Source organism: Salminus brasiliensis, chromosome 22, assembly GCF_030463535.1.
Source record: "Salminus brasiliensis chromosome 22, fSalBra1.hap2, whole genome shotgun sequence".
Classification (NCBI taxonomy): domain Eukaryota; kingdom Metazoa; phylum Chordata; class Actinopteri; order Characiformes; family Bryconidae; genus Salminus; species Salminus brasiliensis.
The window spans coordinates 26,849,326-26,866,213 of record NC_132899.1 but is presented as its reverse complement, the minus strand read 5'-3'; the positions used below and the strand labels follow the sequence as shown (position 1 = coordinate 26,866,213).

The 16,888-nt window shown below is 38.4% G+C and overlaps 1 protein-coding gene across 5 annotated transcripts in view; it reads right to left on the bottom strand.

Moving 5' to 3' along the window:
• Positions 1–16,888, bottom strand: part of tbc1d12b (TBC1 domain family, member 12b) — a 31,775-nt gene that overhangs the window by 3,825 nt on the left and 11,062 nt on the right. For 2 of the 5 annotated variants that reach the window (XM_072666953.1, XM_072666955.1), the window contains 9 exons: positions 15,932–16,014; positions 15,594–15,711; positions 13,848–13,954; positions 7,502–7,582; positions 3,996–4,093; positions 3,797–3,868; positions 2,794–2,922; positions 2,586–2,695; positions 883–1,141 (listed from right to left, as the gene is read on the bottom strand). In XM_072666953.1, coding sequence (XP_072523054.1) covers positions 883–1,141; positions 2,586–2,695; positions 2,794–2,922; positions 3,797–3,868; positions 3,996–4,093; positions 7,502–7,582; positions 13,848–13,954; positions 15,594–15,711; positions 15,932–16,014 — 1,057 coding nt within the window. The other 3 variants (XM_072666954.1, XM_072666956.1, XM_072666957.1) reach the window with 2 other exon arrangements.

Here is a 16,888-nt window from a genome sequence, read left to right as displayed (position 1 = left end):
GGTAGGTTGGCTGGGGAAGGTCAGTGTGAGACTGAAGGTGTAAAATGGTGGGAGAAATAGGCTAGGGAGACCTTATGTTAAGCCTACTGGAGATGACCTGGGCATAATTCAGCAAAACACTGACAAAGGGAGGTAGCCACCCAATAGACTCTCTGAAGAGCCTGTGATGTAGTGGTTGTAACCCCAATTATTAAGTGCAGGATTTTGTCTTCTTGCTGTACTATTTCACTTTGCAAATAGTGGATATGTTACAATGAATTATTACTGTCTTAAACCACTGATAGAGAACGCTGTTTTTGTATGTTTAATGTAAAATGTATCCCAAATTATAGAGTGGCCCAAAAGCAAGATTACCTTACAATTACTTGATCACATGATCACTTAACCAATGCATGTGTTTTGAATTTTGTTGAAAATAGTATAGGGGACAGCAGGGCATAAAAACTATTGCTACTGAAAATGCAATATGCAATCCCATAACAATTTCTGTGTTAATTTGTATTGCAATATCAGATATTTAGATATGTTCAGAACAAGATAAGTTTATAGGCGTATGGGGTGTGGTTTTGCTGGTTTATTAGCTATTATTTTCACCCTGATATGATGTTTTCAAATTAACAGTATTTTCAAGCTATTTGTATTTTAGTGTATTTTGTATTTAATCTTTTTTTTTTTTTTTTTTTACAATTAGTTAGCAAATCATGGATTTGAGATAAATGTCAACTTCTTGTCCGATGGACTACACTACATAAGAACAATGAAAATATAAATGAAGACATTTTCTGCACTTTAGGACATTTTCTGCACTTGTCACTCCTCCAGGTGACATGTCTTTGTAGGAGACAACAGTAAGTTGTTTTAGGAGCAGAACAAGGTACAGACCTGAGTCCACTTGCGGTTATTGCTGGCCATCTGTGTGCAGGCAATGCAGTTAAAGAGGCGGTCAGCGGAGACGTCGTCAGGCAGACGTGTAAGAAACTGAGCAATGTGGATGAAGTCCATGCCAAGAAGGACTTCTTCGTACAGGCGCATGATGCCTAGGCCTGTCCGGAAGAGGAACTCCTCTCCATCACGACAGAAAACATCCCACACACGGCACGCCACGTCCAGCGGTAGGGACTTGCTGTAAAGTGTGAAGATCCTGAATACATACAAAGAAAATATTTGAGCTATGCAGACTGATAGGGGTATAAATCACTGACCTAAAAACCTGAATCTATTATCATTACATCAACGAACATTATAATTCTCCTCAATACAATAAGATTTTGGTATAATTTAGAATTAACCTCTAAAAACACAAATACACTTTTTACAAGTGCAATAAGGACAATAAGATTTTAAAAGTTATTTTAAAATTGACAAACTGATTTATTTTTCACACCACTAATTTTGTGCCATTTAAGTTACTGTCTATGTCTATCTTTGGCTAAGAAGCCCTGTTGCTGCACCTCTAGATTACGTTTTACTACGTTCTGTCATTGTTTCACATCAAACCATGGGGGAACGAAAAAAGTGGGGAAAAAGTCTCTTAAACAAGCACGATTTATAAAGCAGATAAAAATCCTCTTTTGCAGTCACACTTCTAAATCTGCAATGCTTGTAACAAAGTCTGGAAATGATAAACTCCAGAAACTGTGTATTAATTACAACACAACTTTTTCATTTTCACGACCGTTCAATACCCGCAGACCGATCCTGTAAAAGGCCAGCCTCTAAAATGATCAAATCAGCAGAAATAATAGATATAATGTCTACTTTAACAAGATTTAAAGTCTTTTTTGTTCTTAAAGCATATATTGTTCTTATAGAAGATAATCTTTATAAGATGTAAAATGCAGCATAAAAAGCTGTTACAAATGGCCTACCTAAGACAAACAGAAACAGTGTCATAAGAAAATGTATGTAAAAAAATGTTATGTTATGGAAAAGTATTTAATTAAAGACCTTCTTTAGAGAAGTCTTTTTGGAGTATTGCATTTAAGAATATTATTTTAAACTTCTTAGTGTTTGTCCTAAGACTCCTCATTAATGTTTTCTTAGGAAAGCTTCTGTCCATTTGGTCCCTGATTCCCAAAAGGCAGAAGATTACTATTTTATTTCCATCTTTTAAACATTTAAAATATCCAAAACCGGTACTGGGCTTATTGGGGCCAGCATTGTTGATAATTAATTTAAGCTTTTTGTATTATTAACACACAAACAATTCATTTATTAACTGAAAAAAAATCTCATTCACTATTTCTCTAAAACTAAATAGCATATTTAGTAATGTCTAAATCCTGTTTCTTTCCAAGACCACCTTTTTTTATAAAACAGAAAGGGTTTTCATGGTTACTTTTCCATGTGAGCAGGACAGTGATTTCACAAATCACACAAATACCTCTAAACAAAAGCATCATTTTGGTTCAAAACTCACAGTAACAGACCCAGGATTCCTAGCGTGTTTTAAGGCCCAGGTTTCAACATATGTTCTGTGGTAACATCCTATCCAGAAATGTATATTTCGCTTACAAAAAATGATAACAAGAAAAGCTGTCATGCAGACCCAAACACAAAATGCTCATGTGTATGTGTGCACTCACCAGTCAATCAGATAGAGATCTGGGGTGAGACTTGAGCTTTGAAAGTGACTGAACAGCTTTGGGAGGTTTTCCTCAAAAAACACCTCAAAAGCTGCAAAGTACTTCAGCATCTATGGTAAAAGGAAAAAAAAAACAATCAGCAGAGCAACAGTAAATCAAACAAGCTGAAAAAGCTAAATGGAACAAAAAAGCAGTCAAAGGATTGTACCAGTTCATGGTCCACTCTAAAGAAAGCCAATTGGCAGGGCTTGTTAAGGAGGTTAGCAAAGGCGATAAATGCATCAGCCTCCTCCAGGTTCAAGATCAACACAGCAGCAATGAAGGACATGCCCTGGACCTGAAATCAGTGCAAGTAATTAACACAGATTGAAAAAGACCTGGAACAAATATATTCAGAAACATTACCACTGCCACTATGCCAATTCATCTTTGTGTTCGGACCAGCACCATCCACTATTTAACTCATTAACATCTAACACCAGCAAAAAAAAAAAAAAAAAAAAACATTTTGAATTCATTCGTTAAAACATTTGTTGAATATGTTTAAATGTATTTTACAGGACAACAGGTAGCTCTTTTTACAGATCCGCCAAACATACAATTGGAGGAAAGACTCAAATTGGGTGGTAACGCATACATACTTTTTCTACTACCACTGCTAAAACCACAAACTAATTATATGGAATTATATACATATTGTCACTGTTGCTGAAAATCCTTACACCTCCATTGTTCACTATTGGACTGACCAATTTCTAGGTTTTTAAACTGCCTTAGTAATTCATTGTAATCAAATTTGGTTTCAGCAATCATTAGTATTTACGAGTAATGTAATAGAAAAGTACATTAGTATTTACGAGTAATGTAAAAGAAAAGTAATGAATAGTGAAAACACTTGTTCCAAAGTGTTTGGAATAACACTGAATAATTGATTCCTCTGTTATTCCCAGTTCAGCAGCTAACAAACAAGGCACAGAAAAATAGTACATGCTTTTATTACCTCAAGGCTAGACTATAGCAACTCACTATTGTCAGGATGCTCCAGCACACCGGAGCTAAAGTTATCTTATGCAATAGCATGGTGACTTTTTTTTTTTTCTTCAATAAACAATTTATAAGTAGTTTGACCAAAATTGATTGATTGAATCTACTCCTTAACATAATGTAATTAGTAAAAAAATGCATCTGTTTCCTCAGAAAGTAATACTCACATATCCCACATCAGGCCGATAACAGGTATAAGCTCCAAGCACACTGTGGAGGAGGTCATGATAAGGTCCTCCCTGACAAAAGACAAGACTATGGCCATAAAGTTACACATTTTTAGCAATTTATCTGCATTTCAACACAGTTTAAAAATCACTTTTCCATGGGCCTAGTACTCAGTACTTAGCAATGATTCTTACGAACATTTTGGAAGATGAAAAGTGACGGGAAGGTGCGGGAAATGTCCAGTTTGATTAGATCCAGGCTGGATTCTCGGTCTGCCTGCGATGCTCCACTGTCTGCTGCGAACAATGCAATTGCAAAATAAATTGTAATTAAAAAATAAAATAAATTAATTCTTTATTATGAATAAATTAATTAGTAATTAAAGCAGATAAAAGCTACTTCACTAAATGTTTAACAGATAAATCTACTCCTTACTTAAGACTACATATAAATGCTGCAGAGAAGGTATTGTCTAAAGAAGTTGTTCTATGTTTGGGTATTGGAAAAAAAATATTTATAGCATTCTGTTAAGTAGTTTGTACTGCATCATGAAAAAAGTCTCCTCACATTTTCTCACAAGAGTCCCTTCACATACTTAGGCTGAGGCTAATCAAATAGAAGCTGGAGCCACTGAAGTCCAAACAATTAGGATAATGTATTAATAATAAAGTGTTAATTGTGAAAACAAAAACTATTCTAACTAATAAAGAGTGAGAAATGCACTTTTTGGAACTGTGGTTCTGTGTAATTTAAAAGCTTAAGGAAAAATGGTTCACCTAAATTGAAGGTCACTGGAAAACACACAAAAGAAAAAGAAACGGACACCAGCAACATACACTATATTGCCAAAAGGTAATAGGATGCCACCTGTGCAACAAGTCTAGTCGTGATGGACGAGTCTGGGTTTGGCGGTTGTCATGAGAACAGTACTTGTCTGACTGCATTGTGCCAAGTGTAAAGTTTGGTGGAGGGGGGATTATGAGTTGGGTTAGTTCCAGTGATTTTTGTCAATTTAATGCTCCCAACTTTGCGGGAACAGTTTGGGGATGGCTCCTTCCTGTTCCAACATGACTACGCGCCAGTGCACAAAGCACAAAGTCCATAAAGACATGGATGTTTGGAGTAGAAGAATGTGACTGGCCTGCACAGAGTCCTGAACTCAACCCGACAGAAAACCTTTGTGACGAATTAGAGCGAAAAACTGCGAGCCAGGACTTCTTGTCCAACATCAGTGTCTGAACTCACAAATAACTTCTAAAAGACTGTTCAAAAATTTCCATAAACACACTTCTAAACCATTTGGAAAGCCTTACTAAAAGAGTTTAAGTTGTTATAGAGTAAAAGCAAAGCAAAGAGTGGCCCGACGAATGTATTTATAATATTCATTGTATTGTTCTGAAACTATTCTTGATCGTTTATGTTTGCACTTTATGTATCTGTACTGTATTGTTTGTGTTCCTTGTTGCACCATATTTATATAATTACTTCACTGTGTACTATATGAAAAGTAAAGCCTTGACTTAATTAAGCAAGACCTGATGATGTGCGTTCAGAAAGGTTTTAAGGGTTGTTGGTCAAGGTATAGGTTCTGTGGTTGTTCTGCAATTATGGTTACAGCACATAACAGTTCACTCAAATAATTTTAAACTTCATTTCATTTCAGCTGTTTTTGTGAGGTTTTATCAATCAGGTAACAAAGTAGCATAATGCATTAGTTAAAATTTCAGCTACATATAATGATGCAAGTAATGTCTCAATGAGTAAGATATTTGAAAAGTATGATGTATTTAAAGCTAAATTTGTATACAATTAATCGTGTCTGTCCTTGAAAGATAATTGGCATGCATGTGTGCACAACTTCAAATGAGAATATGAACAGTAACGGGTCAAGCAGTGGAAGCAATGTAAACTAGCTAATCTGTGGAAGTACCTATTATTAATAATATAAAACCGATGGATTAGGAGCTACAGTTGAAACCAGAAGTTCACATACACTATAATAAAAAGACACATATGCATTTTTCTTCTGACATGAATTCAGAATAAACTTTTCCCGTTTTAGGTCAATTAGGATTATCACAATTATTTCTATTTGCTAAATGCCAGAATAATGAGAGAGGGCATTTTTAAGGCAATTGTTATTACTTTCTTCAATGTCAAAAAGTTTAAATACATTTCATTAGTATTTGGTATCATTGCCCTTAAACTGTATGACTTTGGTGAAACGTTTTGGATATCCTTCCACAAGCTTCTCACAATAGTTGGCAGAAATTTTGGCCCATTCCTCCTGACAGAACTGGTGTAACTGAGTAATGTTTGTAGGCTGCCTTGCTCGCACTTGCCTTTTTTTTAATTTTTATTAAGCTTTGCCCATTTTTGCCAAATTTGCTAGGATTGAGATTAGGGCTTTGTGATGGTCACTCCAAAACATTGACTTTATACTTAAGCCACTTTGTAAACAGTTTGGCAGTATGTTTTGGGTCACTGTCCATTTGGAAAGCCCATTTGTCCCCAAGCTTTAATTTCCTGGCTGATGTCTTGAGATGTTGCTTCATTATTTCCACATAATGTTCTTTCTTCATGATGCCATCTAGTTTGCACCAGTACACCAGTCCCTCCTGCAGAAAAACAACCCCACAACATAATGATGCCACCCCCGTTTTTCACAGTTGGGATGGTGTTCTCATGCTTGCAAGCTTCCCCCTTTTTCCTACAAACGTAACGATGGTCATTATGGCCAAACAGTTCAATTTTACAGGACATGTCTCCAAAAAGTAAGGTCTTTGTCCTGGTGTGCATTTGCAAACATTAATCTGGCTTCTTATGTTTCTTTTGGAGTAATGGCTTCTTCCTGGCAGAGTAGCCTTTCAGCACAGCATGCTCATCTCTGGGACACAGAACCTGTCTCCTTCCTGAGCGGTTTAATGTTTGGACATTCCCATCTTGTTTGTACTTGAGAATAATTGTTAGTAATTGTTGATGAACAAGGCACCTTTAGGTATCTGGAAATTGCACCCAAGGATGTGCAAGTCCACAATTCTCTTCCTGATATCTTGGCTGATTTCTTTTGACATTTCCATGACGTCAGACAAAGCAGCAGTGTGTTTCAGTTGTGCAGTTGTAACTTAGAAGCTTCCAATGACATGACATCATCATTAGGGCTGTCCCAAATTGTTAAAAGGCATTTTAATCTTAGTGTATTTAAATGTTTGACTTTTGACTGAAAAAGTAATAGAAATTGTCTTTAAAAATTCCCTCTCTCATTATTCTGGCATTTAGCAAATATAAATAATTTTGGTAATCCTACTTGACCTAAAATGTGAAAAGTTTATTCCAGTGAGAAACAAAATGCATGTGTCTCTTTATATAGTGTATGTAAACCTCTGGTTTCAACTGTACATGTTGCGCAATTCTTGTTTCTGCAATGTATAATTATCATGCTAGTCAATAATAACATTTTATTTAACTATTTTCAAAGAGTGTAAATCATCTTCAAAGTGTAAATCAAAGAATCATATTTGCAATGAGACAGTAAATAAACCTGAAGCCTTAGTACAACTACTTATATATAAAAAACAAACAAACAAACAAAAAAACTATGTAGACTAGTTAAGACATCAAGAAGGTAGTTATGTAAAAGTATTCCACAGATCACTGTTTTAAATCGGATGTGGTTAAATTTCCCTGAAGGCGTCTGGATGTACCTTCTATCTCCACCTCACAGCTCATCTCTTTGAAGGTGCCCCAACGCTCCTTGGCTCGGGACAAAAAGATCTCATACAGTTCTGCAAAAAGAGAAGGGAGAGGGAGAGGAAACCAAAGCAAAGGCATTTCTTTATGGCAAACCTACATTAATTGATACATTTCCTATTTAGTGTTTTGCACAGCAACCTACATATGAACATAATACATATGATCACAAATTTCCTCAATAATGTATATATATGGCCACACATATGAAGTGACATCACATCTTCACTGGAAAGCATCACCCTTTTTCATTTATTTGCGGAACCAAAAATGCCCTGATTTTGCTCAACCTTGCTTAAAAACGGTTTTTATACAGTGGGGAAAAAAGTATTTAGTCAGTCCCCAATTGTGCAAGTTCTCCCACTTAAAAAGATGGGAGAGGCCTGTAATTGACATCATAGGTAGACCTCAACTATGTAAATAAGTATTTGGTCAATAACAAAAGTTCATCTCAATACTTTGTTATATATCCTTTGTTGGCAATGACAGAGGTCAAACGTTTTCTGTAAATCTTCACAAGGTTGGCACACACCGTTGCTGGTATGTTGGCCCATTCCTCCATGCAGATCTCCTCTAGAGCAGTGATGTTTTGGGGCTGTCGGCAGGCAACACAGACTTTCAACTCCCTCCAAAGGTTTTCTATAGGGTTGAGATCTGGAGACTGGCTAGGCCACTCCAGGACCTTGAAATGCTTCATACGAAGCCACTCCTTTGTTGCCCTAGTAGTGTGCTTGGGATCATTGTCATGCTGAAAGACCCAGCCACGTTTCATCTTCAATGCCCTTGCTGATGGAAGGAGGTTTGCACTCAAAATCTCACAATACATGGCCCCATTCATTCTTTCATGTACACAGACCAGTTGTCCTAGTCCCTTTGCAGAGAAACAGCCCCAAAGCATGATGTTGCCACCCCCATGCTTCACAGTTGGTGTTGGTGTTCAACGAGTTGTGTTTGTACCAAACAGTTCTACTTTGGTTTCATCTGACCATAAGACATTCTCCTAATACTCTTCCGGAACATGCAAATGCTCTCTAGCAAACTTCAGACGTGCCCGGATATGTACTGGCTTAAGATGGGAAACACGTCTGGCACTGCAAGATTTGAGTCCCTGGCGGCGTAGTGTGTTATTGACGGTAGCCTTTGTAACGTTGGTCCCAGCTTTCTGCAGGACATTCACTAGGTCTCCCAGGGTGGTTCTGGGATTTTTGCTCACCATTCTTGTGATCATTTTGACCCCAAGGGCTGAGATCTTGCATGGAGTCCCTGATCGAGGGAGATTAGCAGTGGTCTTGTAGGTCTCCCATTTTCTGATTATTGCTCCCACAGTTGATTTCTTCACACCAAGCTGCTTGCCTATTGCAGATTCAGTCTTCCCATCCTGGTGCAGGTCTACAATTTTGTTTCTGGTGTCCTTCGAAAGCTCTTTCGTCTTCACCATAGTGGCATTTGGAGTGTGACTGTTTTACGATGCCGTAATTTGCTCTGGTCCCATCCCAATGAGGCGCGGCACTGAGTCCTACAGCCGACTCACAGCGCTGAACCGCTGGATGTCCAAGTGGTGTTCCGAAAATCATGTGGGCTTCATAGATAATTGGTTAAAGTTTGAGGGCAAGCCTGGTTTTTTAGGTAGGGATGGTGTCCACCCCACGCGGGAGGGTGCTGCCTTACTTTCGTGCAGCATAGCTCATAGTCTGCTAGATAGTCGGCAGAGGAGTGTAAAAAGCTGCTGACAATCCAGAGCCGAGACCAGGCCGCAGACAGACAGGCTAAACCAACCGTCTGCGAGCTGCTTTGAGGCGTCACCCAGGTTTCACTGTATTGAGACTGTGTCTGTGCCCCGAATTAAACCCAAACGTAGAACATCTAGATCAGCTCGTTTTAATAATTTAATCAGTGTTAAAATCTCTCATTTCAACGATAACAGCAGCACCTCAGACCTAAAGCTTGGTCTACTTAACATTAGATCACTATCCTCAAAAGCAGTGATCGTGAATGAAATTATATGTGATCAGAAACTAGATGTTTTTTTTTATGTATAAATATGTACATAGCCCTAGATTATCAGGCAGAGGAGGTGGAGTATGTATAATCTACCAGAATACACTAGAGATTATTCAAAAACACTGTAACACCTTCACTTCTTTTGAGCTTATCTACATTAATATATCAAATCCGGCCACAAATAAAAATGTTTTCTCACTGATTAATATTTATAGGCCTCCAGGGCCCTACTCTGAATTTTTAAAAGAATTCAGTAATTTTTCTGCAGACTTGGCAGTGTGCAGTGACAAAGTATATAATAGTAGGAGATTTTAATATTCACTTTGAAAAAGCAGACGATCCATTAACAAAGGCGTTTGTATCAATTTTAGATTCTGTTGGCATTATACAAAACATAACTGGACCCACACATTACTGTAATCATACCCTAGATTTAGTCCTGACCCTGGGTGTTAGCATTGATCAGCTAAATATTCTACCTCAAAGCTCAGTAATATCAGACCATTATCTAATCTCCTTTGAGCTACATCTTAGGCAAAATGTAAATTCTTCTCCCCAACACTGCCTAAAACGCACAATAACACCAATGACAGCTGTACAGTTTACTAAAAATCTCCCACCCCTATCAACCTTAGCTTACACTCTGTCAGACCAAACGGAGCTCGTCAAATTAACAAACGATCTAGAGAATACCCTCCGATCAACCTTAGACAAAGTAGCACCGTTCAAAAATAAAATGATGAGGCAAAAAAGGCTTGCACCGTGGTACAGTGATCAAACTCGTACCTTAAAACAAACAGTGCGGAAACTAGAGCGTAAATGGCGGACGACCAAACTAGAGGTGTTCCACTCTGCGTGGAAGGACAGCCTTAGTCAATATAGAAAGGCACTCACTAAAGCTCGCTCAGCGTATCTGGCCTCGCTGATCGAGAAAAACAAAAACAATCCCAGAGTTCTTTTTAATGAGATCTCTAAACTTACTAAAAGCCAGGCATATACTCAACCCCAGATCCCAACATCTTTAACTAGTCATGTTTTTATGGACTATTTTAATAATAAAACAGAAAATATTAGACAACAAATCCAACCCTGCTTATTAAATCAAACATGGCCGTCACCCGATGTAGTTGCTTTAGAACAAAACTTAGTTGTAGAACAAAGGCTGGAAGCCTTCTACCCACTTCCACAGCCAGAACTAGAAAAAATTATATCCTCAGCTAATTGTACAACATGTACACTCGACCCGATTCCCTCTAAATTGCTAAAAGAAATTCTCCCAATTATAATCGGACCTCTTTTAACAATTGTAAATTCATCCCTTAGCCTTGGGCATGTACCCCAAACCCTTAAAATAGCAGTTATAAAACCTTTAATCAAAAAAACAAATCTTGATCCTAGCGTATTATCTAATTATAGACCCATCTCAAACTTAACATTCGTATCTAAGATATTAGAAAAAGACTCAATCACAGCACAGAGACAGCCCTAGTGAAGATTACAAATGATCTCCTTCTTGCCTCTGATCAAGGCTACGTATCTTTATTAGTCCTACTAGACCTTAGTGCAGCCTTTGATACAATAGATCATTCTATATTACTAGAAAGATTAGAGAAAATGGTTGGAATCACAGGGACAGCCCTATCATGGTTCCAATCATATCTAACGGGACGCTTCCAATTTGTAAAGATAAATGATTTATCTTCAAACTACGCAGAAGTAAGATATGGAGTTCCGCAAGGCTCAATTTTAGGACCACTATTATTTACATTATACATGTTACCACTGGGCTCAGTTATAAGCAGACATGGCGTTAATTTCCACTTCTAAGCAGATGACACACAGCTCTATATATCAGCCAAACCTGACGATAAATTTAGATTACAGAAAATGGAGGACTGTGTAAAGGATATAAAACTCTGGATGTCACATAACTTCCTTCTCCTTAACAGTGACAAAACCGAAGTTCTCCTTTTAGGTCCAAAAGACTCTAGAAATAAACTATCAGACTTAATGTTAGACTTGGCAGATTCTCCCATCATTCCTGGTTTAGCAGCTAAAAATCTTGGCGTCACATTCGACTCAGATTTATCATTTGAGCAACATATAGCTAATATTAGTAGAACAGCCTTTATGCAGCTTAGGAACATCTCCAAACTAAGAAACTCCTTATCACTACAAGACGCAGAAAAGCTAGTACATGCTTTTATTACCTCAAGGCTAGATTACTGTAATGCATTACTGTCAGGTTGTTCCAGCAGGAACCTCAATAAACTTCAGCTGGTGCAAAATGCTGCAGCCAGGGTCCTTACTAAAACTAGAAAATTTGACCATATCAGTCCAGTTCTATCAGCACTTCATTGGCTCCCAGTTAAATTCCGTATTGAATACAAAATTCTTTTATTAACATATAAAGCCCTACATGGCCTCGCTCCTGAGTACCTGCAGGATCTTATAGTATATTACGAACCATCAAGACTACTTAGATCTCAGGGTGCTGGCCTCTTACGCGTTCCCAAAATTCAGAAAACCTCAGCAGGGGGAAGAGCCTTTTCTTATAAAGCCCCCCAGCTCTGGAATAACCTTCCAGATAATGTTCGGGACTCAGACACAGTCTCAATCTTTAAATCTAAACTGAAAACTTATATGTTTAGTTTAGCTTTTGGTAATTAATGTTTCTTAGATAAGGGCTGCAGGTCCAGGGGTTCGCGGACCCAGGGAATTGTAGTACTCTGAGATGCTGGAGCTGTCGTCTCGCTGCTTACACGCGATCACTCAGGTTTGTTGACGGTGGAGCAGATAGATGCTGGTGTTCTCAGGGTACGCCCGTGTCCGTGTTACCTTCTGGCTCTCTCCTTTTAATTATGCTGTGATAATCAGACCTGCCGGAGTCATCAGACATACCCAGATGCTGATGATCAACATTCTCTGCACTCCATAAAATTCCTCTTAGAACTAACTTCTCTCTCTTTACCTTCCCCGAGTAAATGGCCACCCAGCCCGATCTGCAGGAAGATTGCCCGCTGAGGTCCCCTCTACCTGCATCTAACCAGCTGCCACCTACCAGTCCAGCCAGCGGGTCCCCCCCCCCAACCCGCCACCACCCATGGCTCACCCGCCAGCCGCTGCTGCCTGTTTGGTGGCCGTGCTGAAACCTAGATGGACTCGTGCCTGTCTGACACTATTAATATCACAACTATTAACTTTCTGTTGTACCTGGTTTGGTAATTTTTATCATTAATGTTTAAAACAGTCTGGCCAGAGGAGGATGGGTCCCCCTTGTGAGTCTTGGTTCCTCCCAAGGTTTCTTCCTCCAGCTCTGAGGGAGTTTTTTCTTGCCACTGTCGCCGTTAGCTTGCTCACGGGGGTCTTTGACGCTTCATGTTGTTTCTTCTTTCTTCTCTGAATCTGTTCTTTATTAAGTAATAATTATGTAAAGCTGCTTTGTGACGACAACAGTTGTAAAAAAGCGCTATACAAATAAATTTGACTTGACTTGACTTGACTGTTTGAGGTTGTGGGCAGGTGTCTTTTTTTACTGTTAACGAGTTCAAACAGGTGCCATTAATACAGGTAATGAGTGGAGGACAGAGAAGCCTCTTAAAGAAGAAGTTACAGGTCTGTGACAGCCAGAAATCTTGCTTATTTGTAGGTGACCAAATACTTATTTTCCACCATTATTTGCAAATAAATTCTTTAAAAATCAGACAATGTGATTTTCAGATTTTTTTTTCTCATTTTGTCTCTCATAGTTGAAGTCTACCTATGATGTCAATTACAGGCCTCTCTCATTTTTTAAGTGGGAGAACTTGCACAATTGGTGACTGACTAAATACTTTTTACCCCCCACTGTGTGTGTGTGTGTGTGTGTGTGTGTACAATTGGTGACTCACTAAATACTTTTTACCCCCCACTGTGTGTGTGTGTGTGTGTATATACACACCCACACCCACACCCACACACACAGGGTGGGCCATTTATATGGATACACCTAAATAAAATGGGAATGGTTGGTGATATTAACTTCTTGTTTGTGGCACATTAGTGTATGGGAGGGGGAAAACTTTTCAAGATGGGTGGTGACCATGGTGGCCATTTTGAAGTCGGCCATTTTGGATCCAACTTTAGTTTTTTCAATGGGAAGAGGGTCATGTGACACATCAAACTTATTGAGAATTTCACAAGAAAAACAATGGTGTGCTTGGTTTTAACGTAACGTATTCTGTGCACTTTAGAGTTTCAATTTTAATTATTTAAGAACATTTTACCAAGAACTTTTCGGTGCATCACTAAATACAATACCTGAAGTGATGTTAAGCTCATTCCCTATGGCCAGACTCCAAACTTTGCCCCGGATGTTGGGTGGAAGACCCTGCCACCACAAATCTTTAACCCTGCGAGTACCACGCCTGAAAAAGTGCAAAGAAGAAATCAAGAGGTCAAGGGTTACTAAAAAAGTTAGAATAAATGTGACAGACAAACAAGTTCATAAAAAAATGATGTTTCAAATGTGCATTTAGTTAAGTTTAAAAACAATTGTTGAAGTTACTTCCCGTTGCTGGAGTTGCTTGGCACATTAGCAATTGTTTGTAAAAATAAATAAACCATATGCTTGCATACATATTTATATTTAAAATGAATTTGTAACTCTTTCACACGGCCAGGGTGGAGGTGTTGCCATTATCCTTGATGAAGCAACTGACATCACAACACTCACTTTATTAAGAATTATACTAATACTGGGGCCTCCCTTTGCTGTCAAATCAGCTTCAATCATGGCACTGATTTCACAAGATGTTGGAAACATTTCTTTAAAAAGTCACGTTGACACTCATGCTGTGAAATTCCTGTTCTACCACATCCCAAAATGTGTATCACTAGATTCAGTTCTGGTCACTGGGAAGCCACTGAAGAAAGTGAACTCATTTGTAGTTCATGAATATAGTTTGAGAGTACTTTGTCTTTCGTGAAATGCCGCATTTTCATGCAGGAAATAACGGTTAGAGGATGGATTATGAAAATCACGAAGGGACGCACATGGCTTGAAAAGAATGTAGCATTTCAGCAATGATTAATGAGTCTGATCATCCCTCATCAATGACTGATGAGTGATGAGTCACCCCCCCACCTTTACATCTGTGCAATGTGATGTCACAAACATGATCGGATTTGATATTACCGGGCCCAAAGTGTACCAATTCCCATACTATTACAACATCCCCAGCCTCGAGAGTTGACACAAGGCAGGTTGGTTTCAAAGACTAATGCTTAGGCTTTTGCACTGCAACTACGCAATTGGTTGATTCGATAATTACATAAATAAGAAGGTACAGATGTTCCTAAAAAGGGCTTGGTACTCACATATATCAATGTAACATGGCATCACCTTAGTTAACTGCTGGTTGTAAAGGTTATTAGTTCAGCTGAAGGCAAGAGGCAAACATGTTCATCATTGCTACTATATGGTATATAGATCTTCTGGACAACATGTGCATTTCCTTCTTATCCTCTTTCCTCCAAAGGCAAATGGAGAGGACAAGTGGACAAAGGCATGTTAAAAGCAGTATGAAATGCAGAGAGGCAGAGGTCATTCTGGGTTCTTATATATATATTGTGTTCTATGAGAAAAGTGGTGGGCCAGTCACTTCTACAAAAACTCACCACAGATTCAGGTTTTCTCTATTCGTAAGAGAATCTCTCTCAAAATGATGGAGTTGCTTGCTGTCTTTAAATGCAGACTGTAGACCCACCTCTTCCAAGAGTACTTGTGGTGCAGAGTTTTCCCATCTCCATACTGACTTTTGTATTTAGTAGTATCTAAGCTATATTCGGATCATAGTCTATACAAACTATGCCTAAATGCCCTAAATGTATATGTAAAAAAATGGAAAGGGGCACCAAGCAAAGTTTTGGGCGCAAAAAACAACAACAAAAAAAACCCCTAAACTAAGGTGACCATAGTTAACTTAACAAAATATACTTAGCATTGCTTTTTGTATGTTCAGAGTAAACAGAAACAATGCTTTCAAAGAAGTAAGTGCTACTCACATGCTGTCCCAGTTGGGCAAGATCTCAGTGTTCCAGACCACCATAGCATTGGAGATGCTCTCCTCCTGCTTGAAGCGCTCTTTCATCTGCTGCTTCTTCTTCTGAGCCTCCTTCAGTTCTATACATACACAGCTGCCAGTTACCCCAAAGACCATACCAAGCTTATCTCATCCCCTGCTAACTACTAACATTAGGCACGAAAACATCTGTACATTAAAGCACAAAAAAGATCCACGATCCAAACCAGATACCAAAGGCGAGTTTTTACCAGGAATTCTGCAAAGGTTAAGACAAGAGAAGATCACATGTAAAATGAGCTAGGAGCAAACAGTCTTTACCTCTCTTTTTGGCCTCAGCCACCATCTCGTCATATTCCTGCCTGTGGCGTTGAGCTTCCTCTTCAGGCTTTGCAGGAAGGTTACTGAGAAAAAAGACAAGCAATGTAATCAATTATATAATAATTATATTGTTGAAGCAATAGCAAATAACAGATATTAAAGCAAATACAACGGTCAGAGTCAAAAGGTCACCAAATGTCAAACCAAAAAGGTTTAACAAGGGAAAAGTGAGTTTTGTCTTTTACAGTGGAATATACAGTGACATGCAATCATTGTGGCAGGGTCATTCTTTGCATGTCGCAATTACACAAAACAAGACAAATCTCATTTAACACAAACCTGACTCAACACAATGTCAAATACATTTGGCCTTTTAAAAATATTCAGTCACCAATAAAGCCACCAACCATGGACTTCCCAATCCACTTCTGCTGAAGCGGCAACCACTTCCTCCCTTTTTGGAAGTCAATAGGTATTGGTCTATATAAGACCATGGCCTTATCAAATGCTGCTGACTTCTTCAGCACTAATGGAAAAAGTCTTCCAAAAACAGACATTGAAATTGTTCTTGTATGAAATTGCTCCTTGGTCTTAATGGTATCACTTGCCCCTTTTTTTGCAGACTATGGGGCCTTTCAGAACAGGTATATATACAATACAGTTTTGTGTTTATTATGTAAAATCCAAATAAAATCCATTAACATCCCAGGTTGTAATGCCACAAAGGATTAAAAACTCACAGTGAATACTTTTGCAAGACACATCAATACAATACATACAAATACAAAGGAATCACTTTATCTGGCAGCTGTACATGTTCATGCCTCAACACTACCTGCACCATAACAGATGTTAAGGTGAATCCCAAGCAAGTCCACCTTTTCCCACCATTCCAGTTTTTCCATAACATGTTCCACAGCTGTAAAGATGTTTTTTAGCAAATGTCCTAGTTTGTTT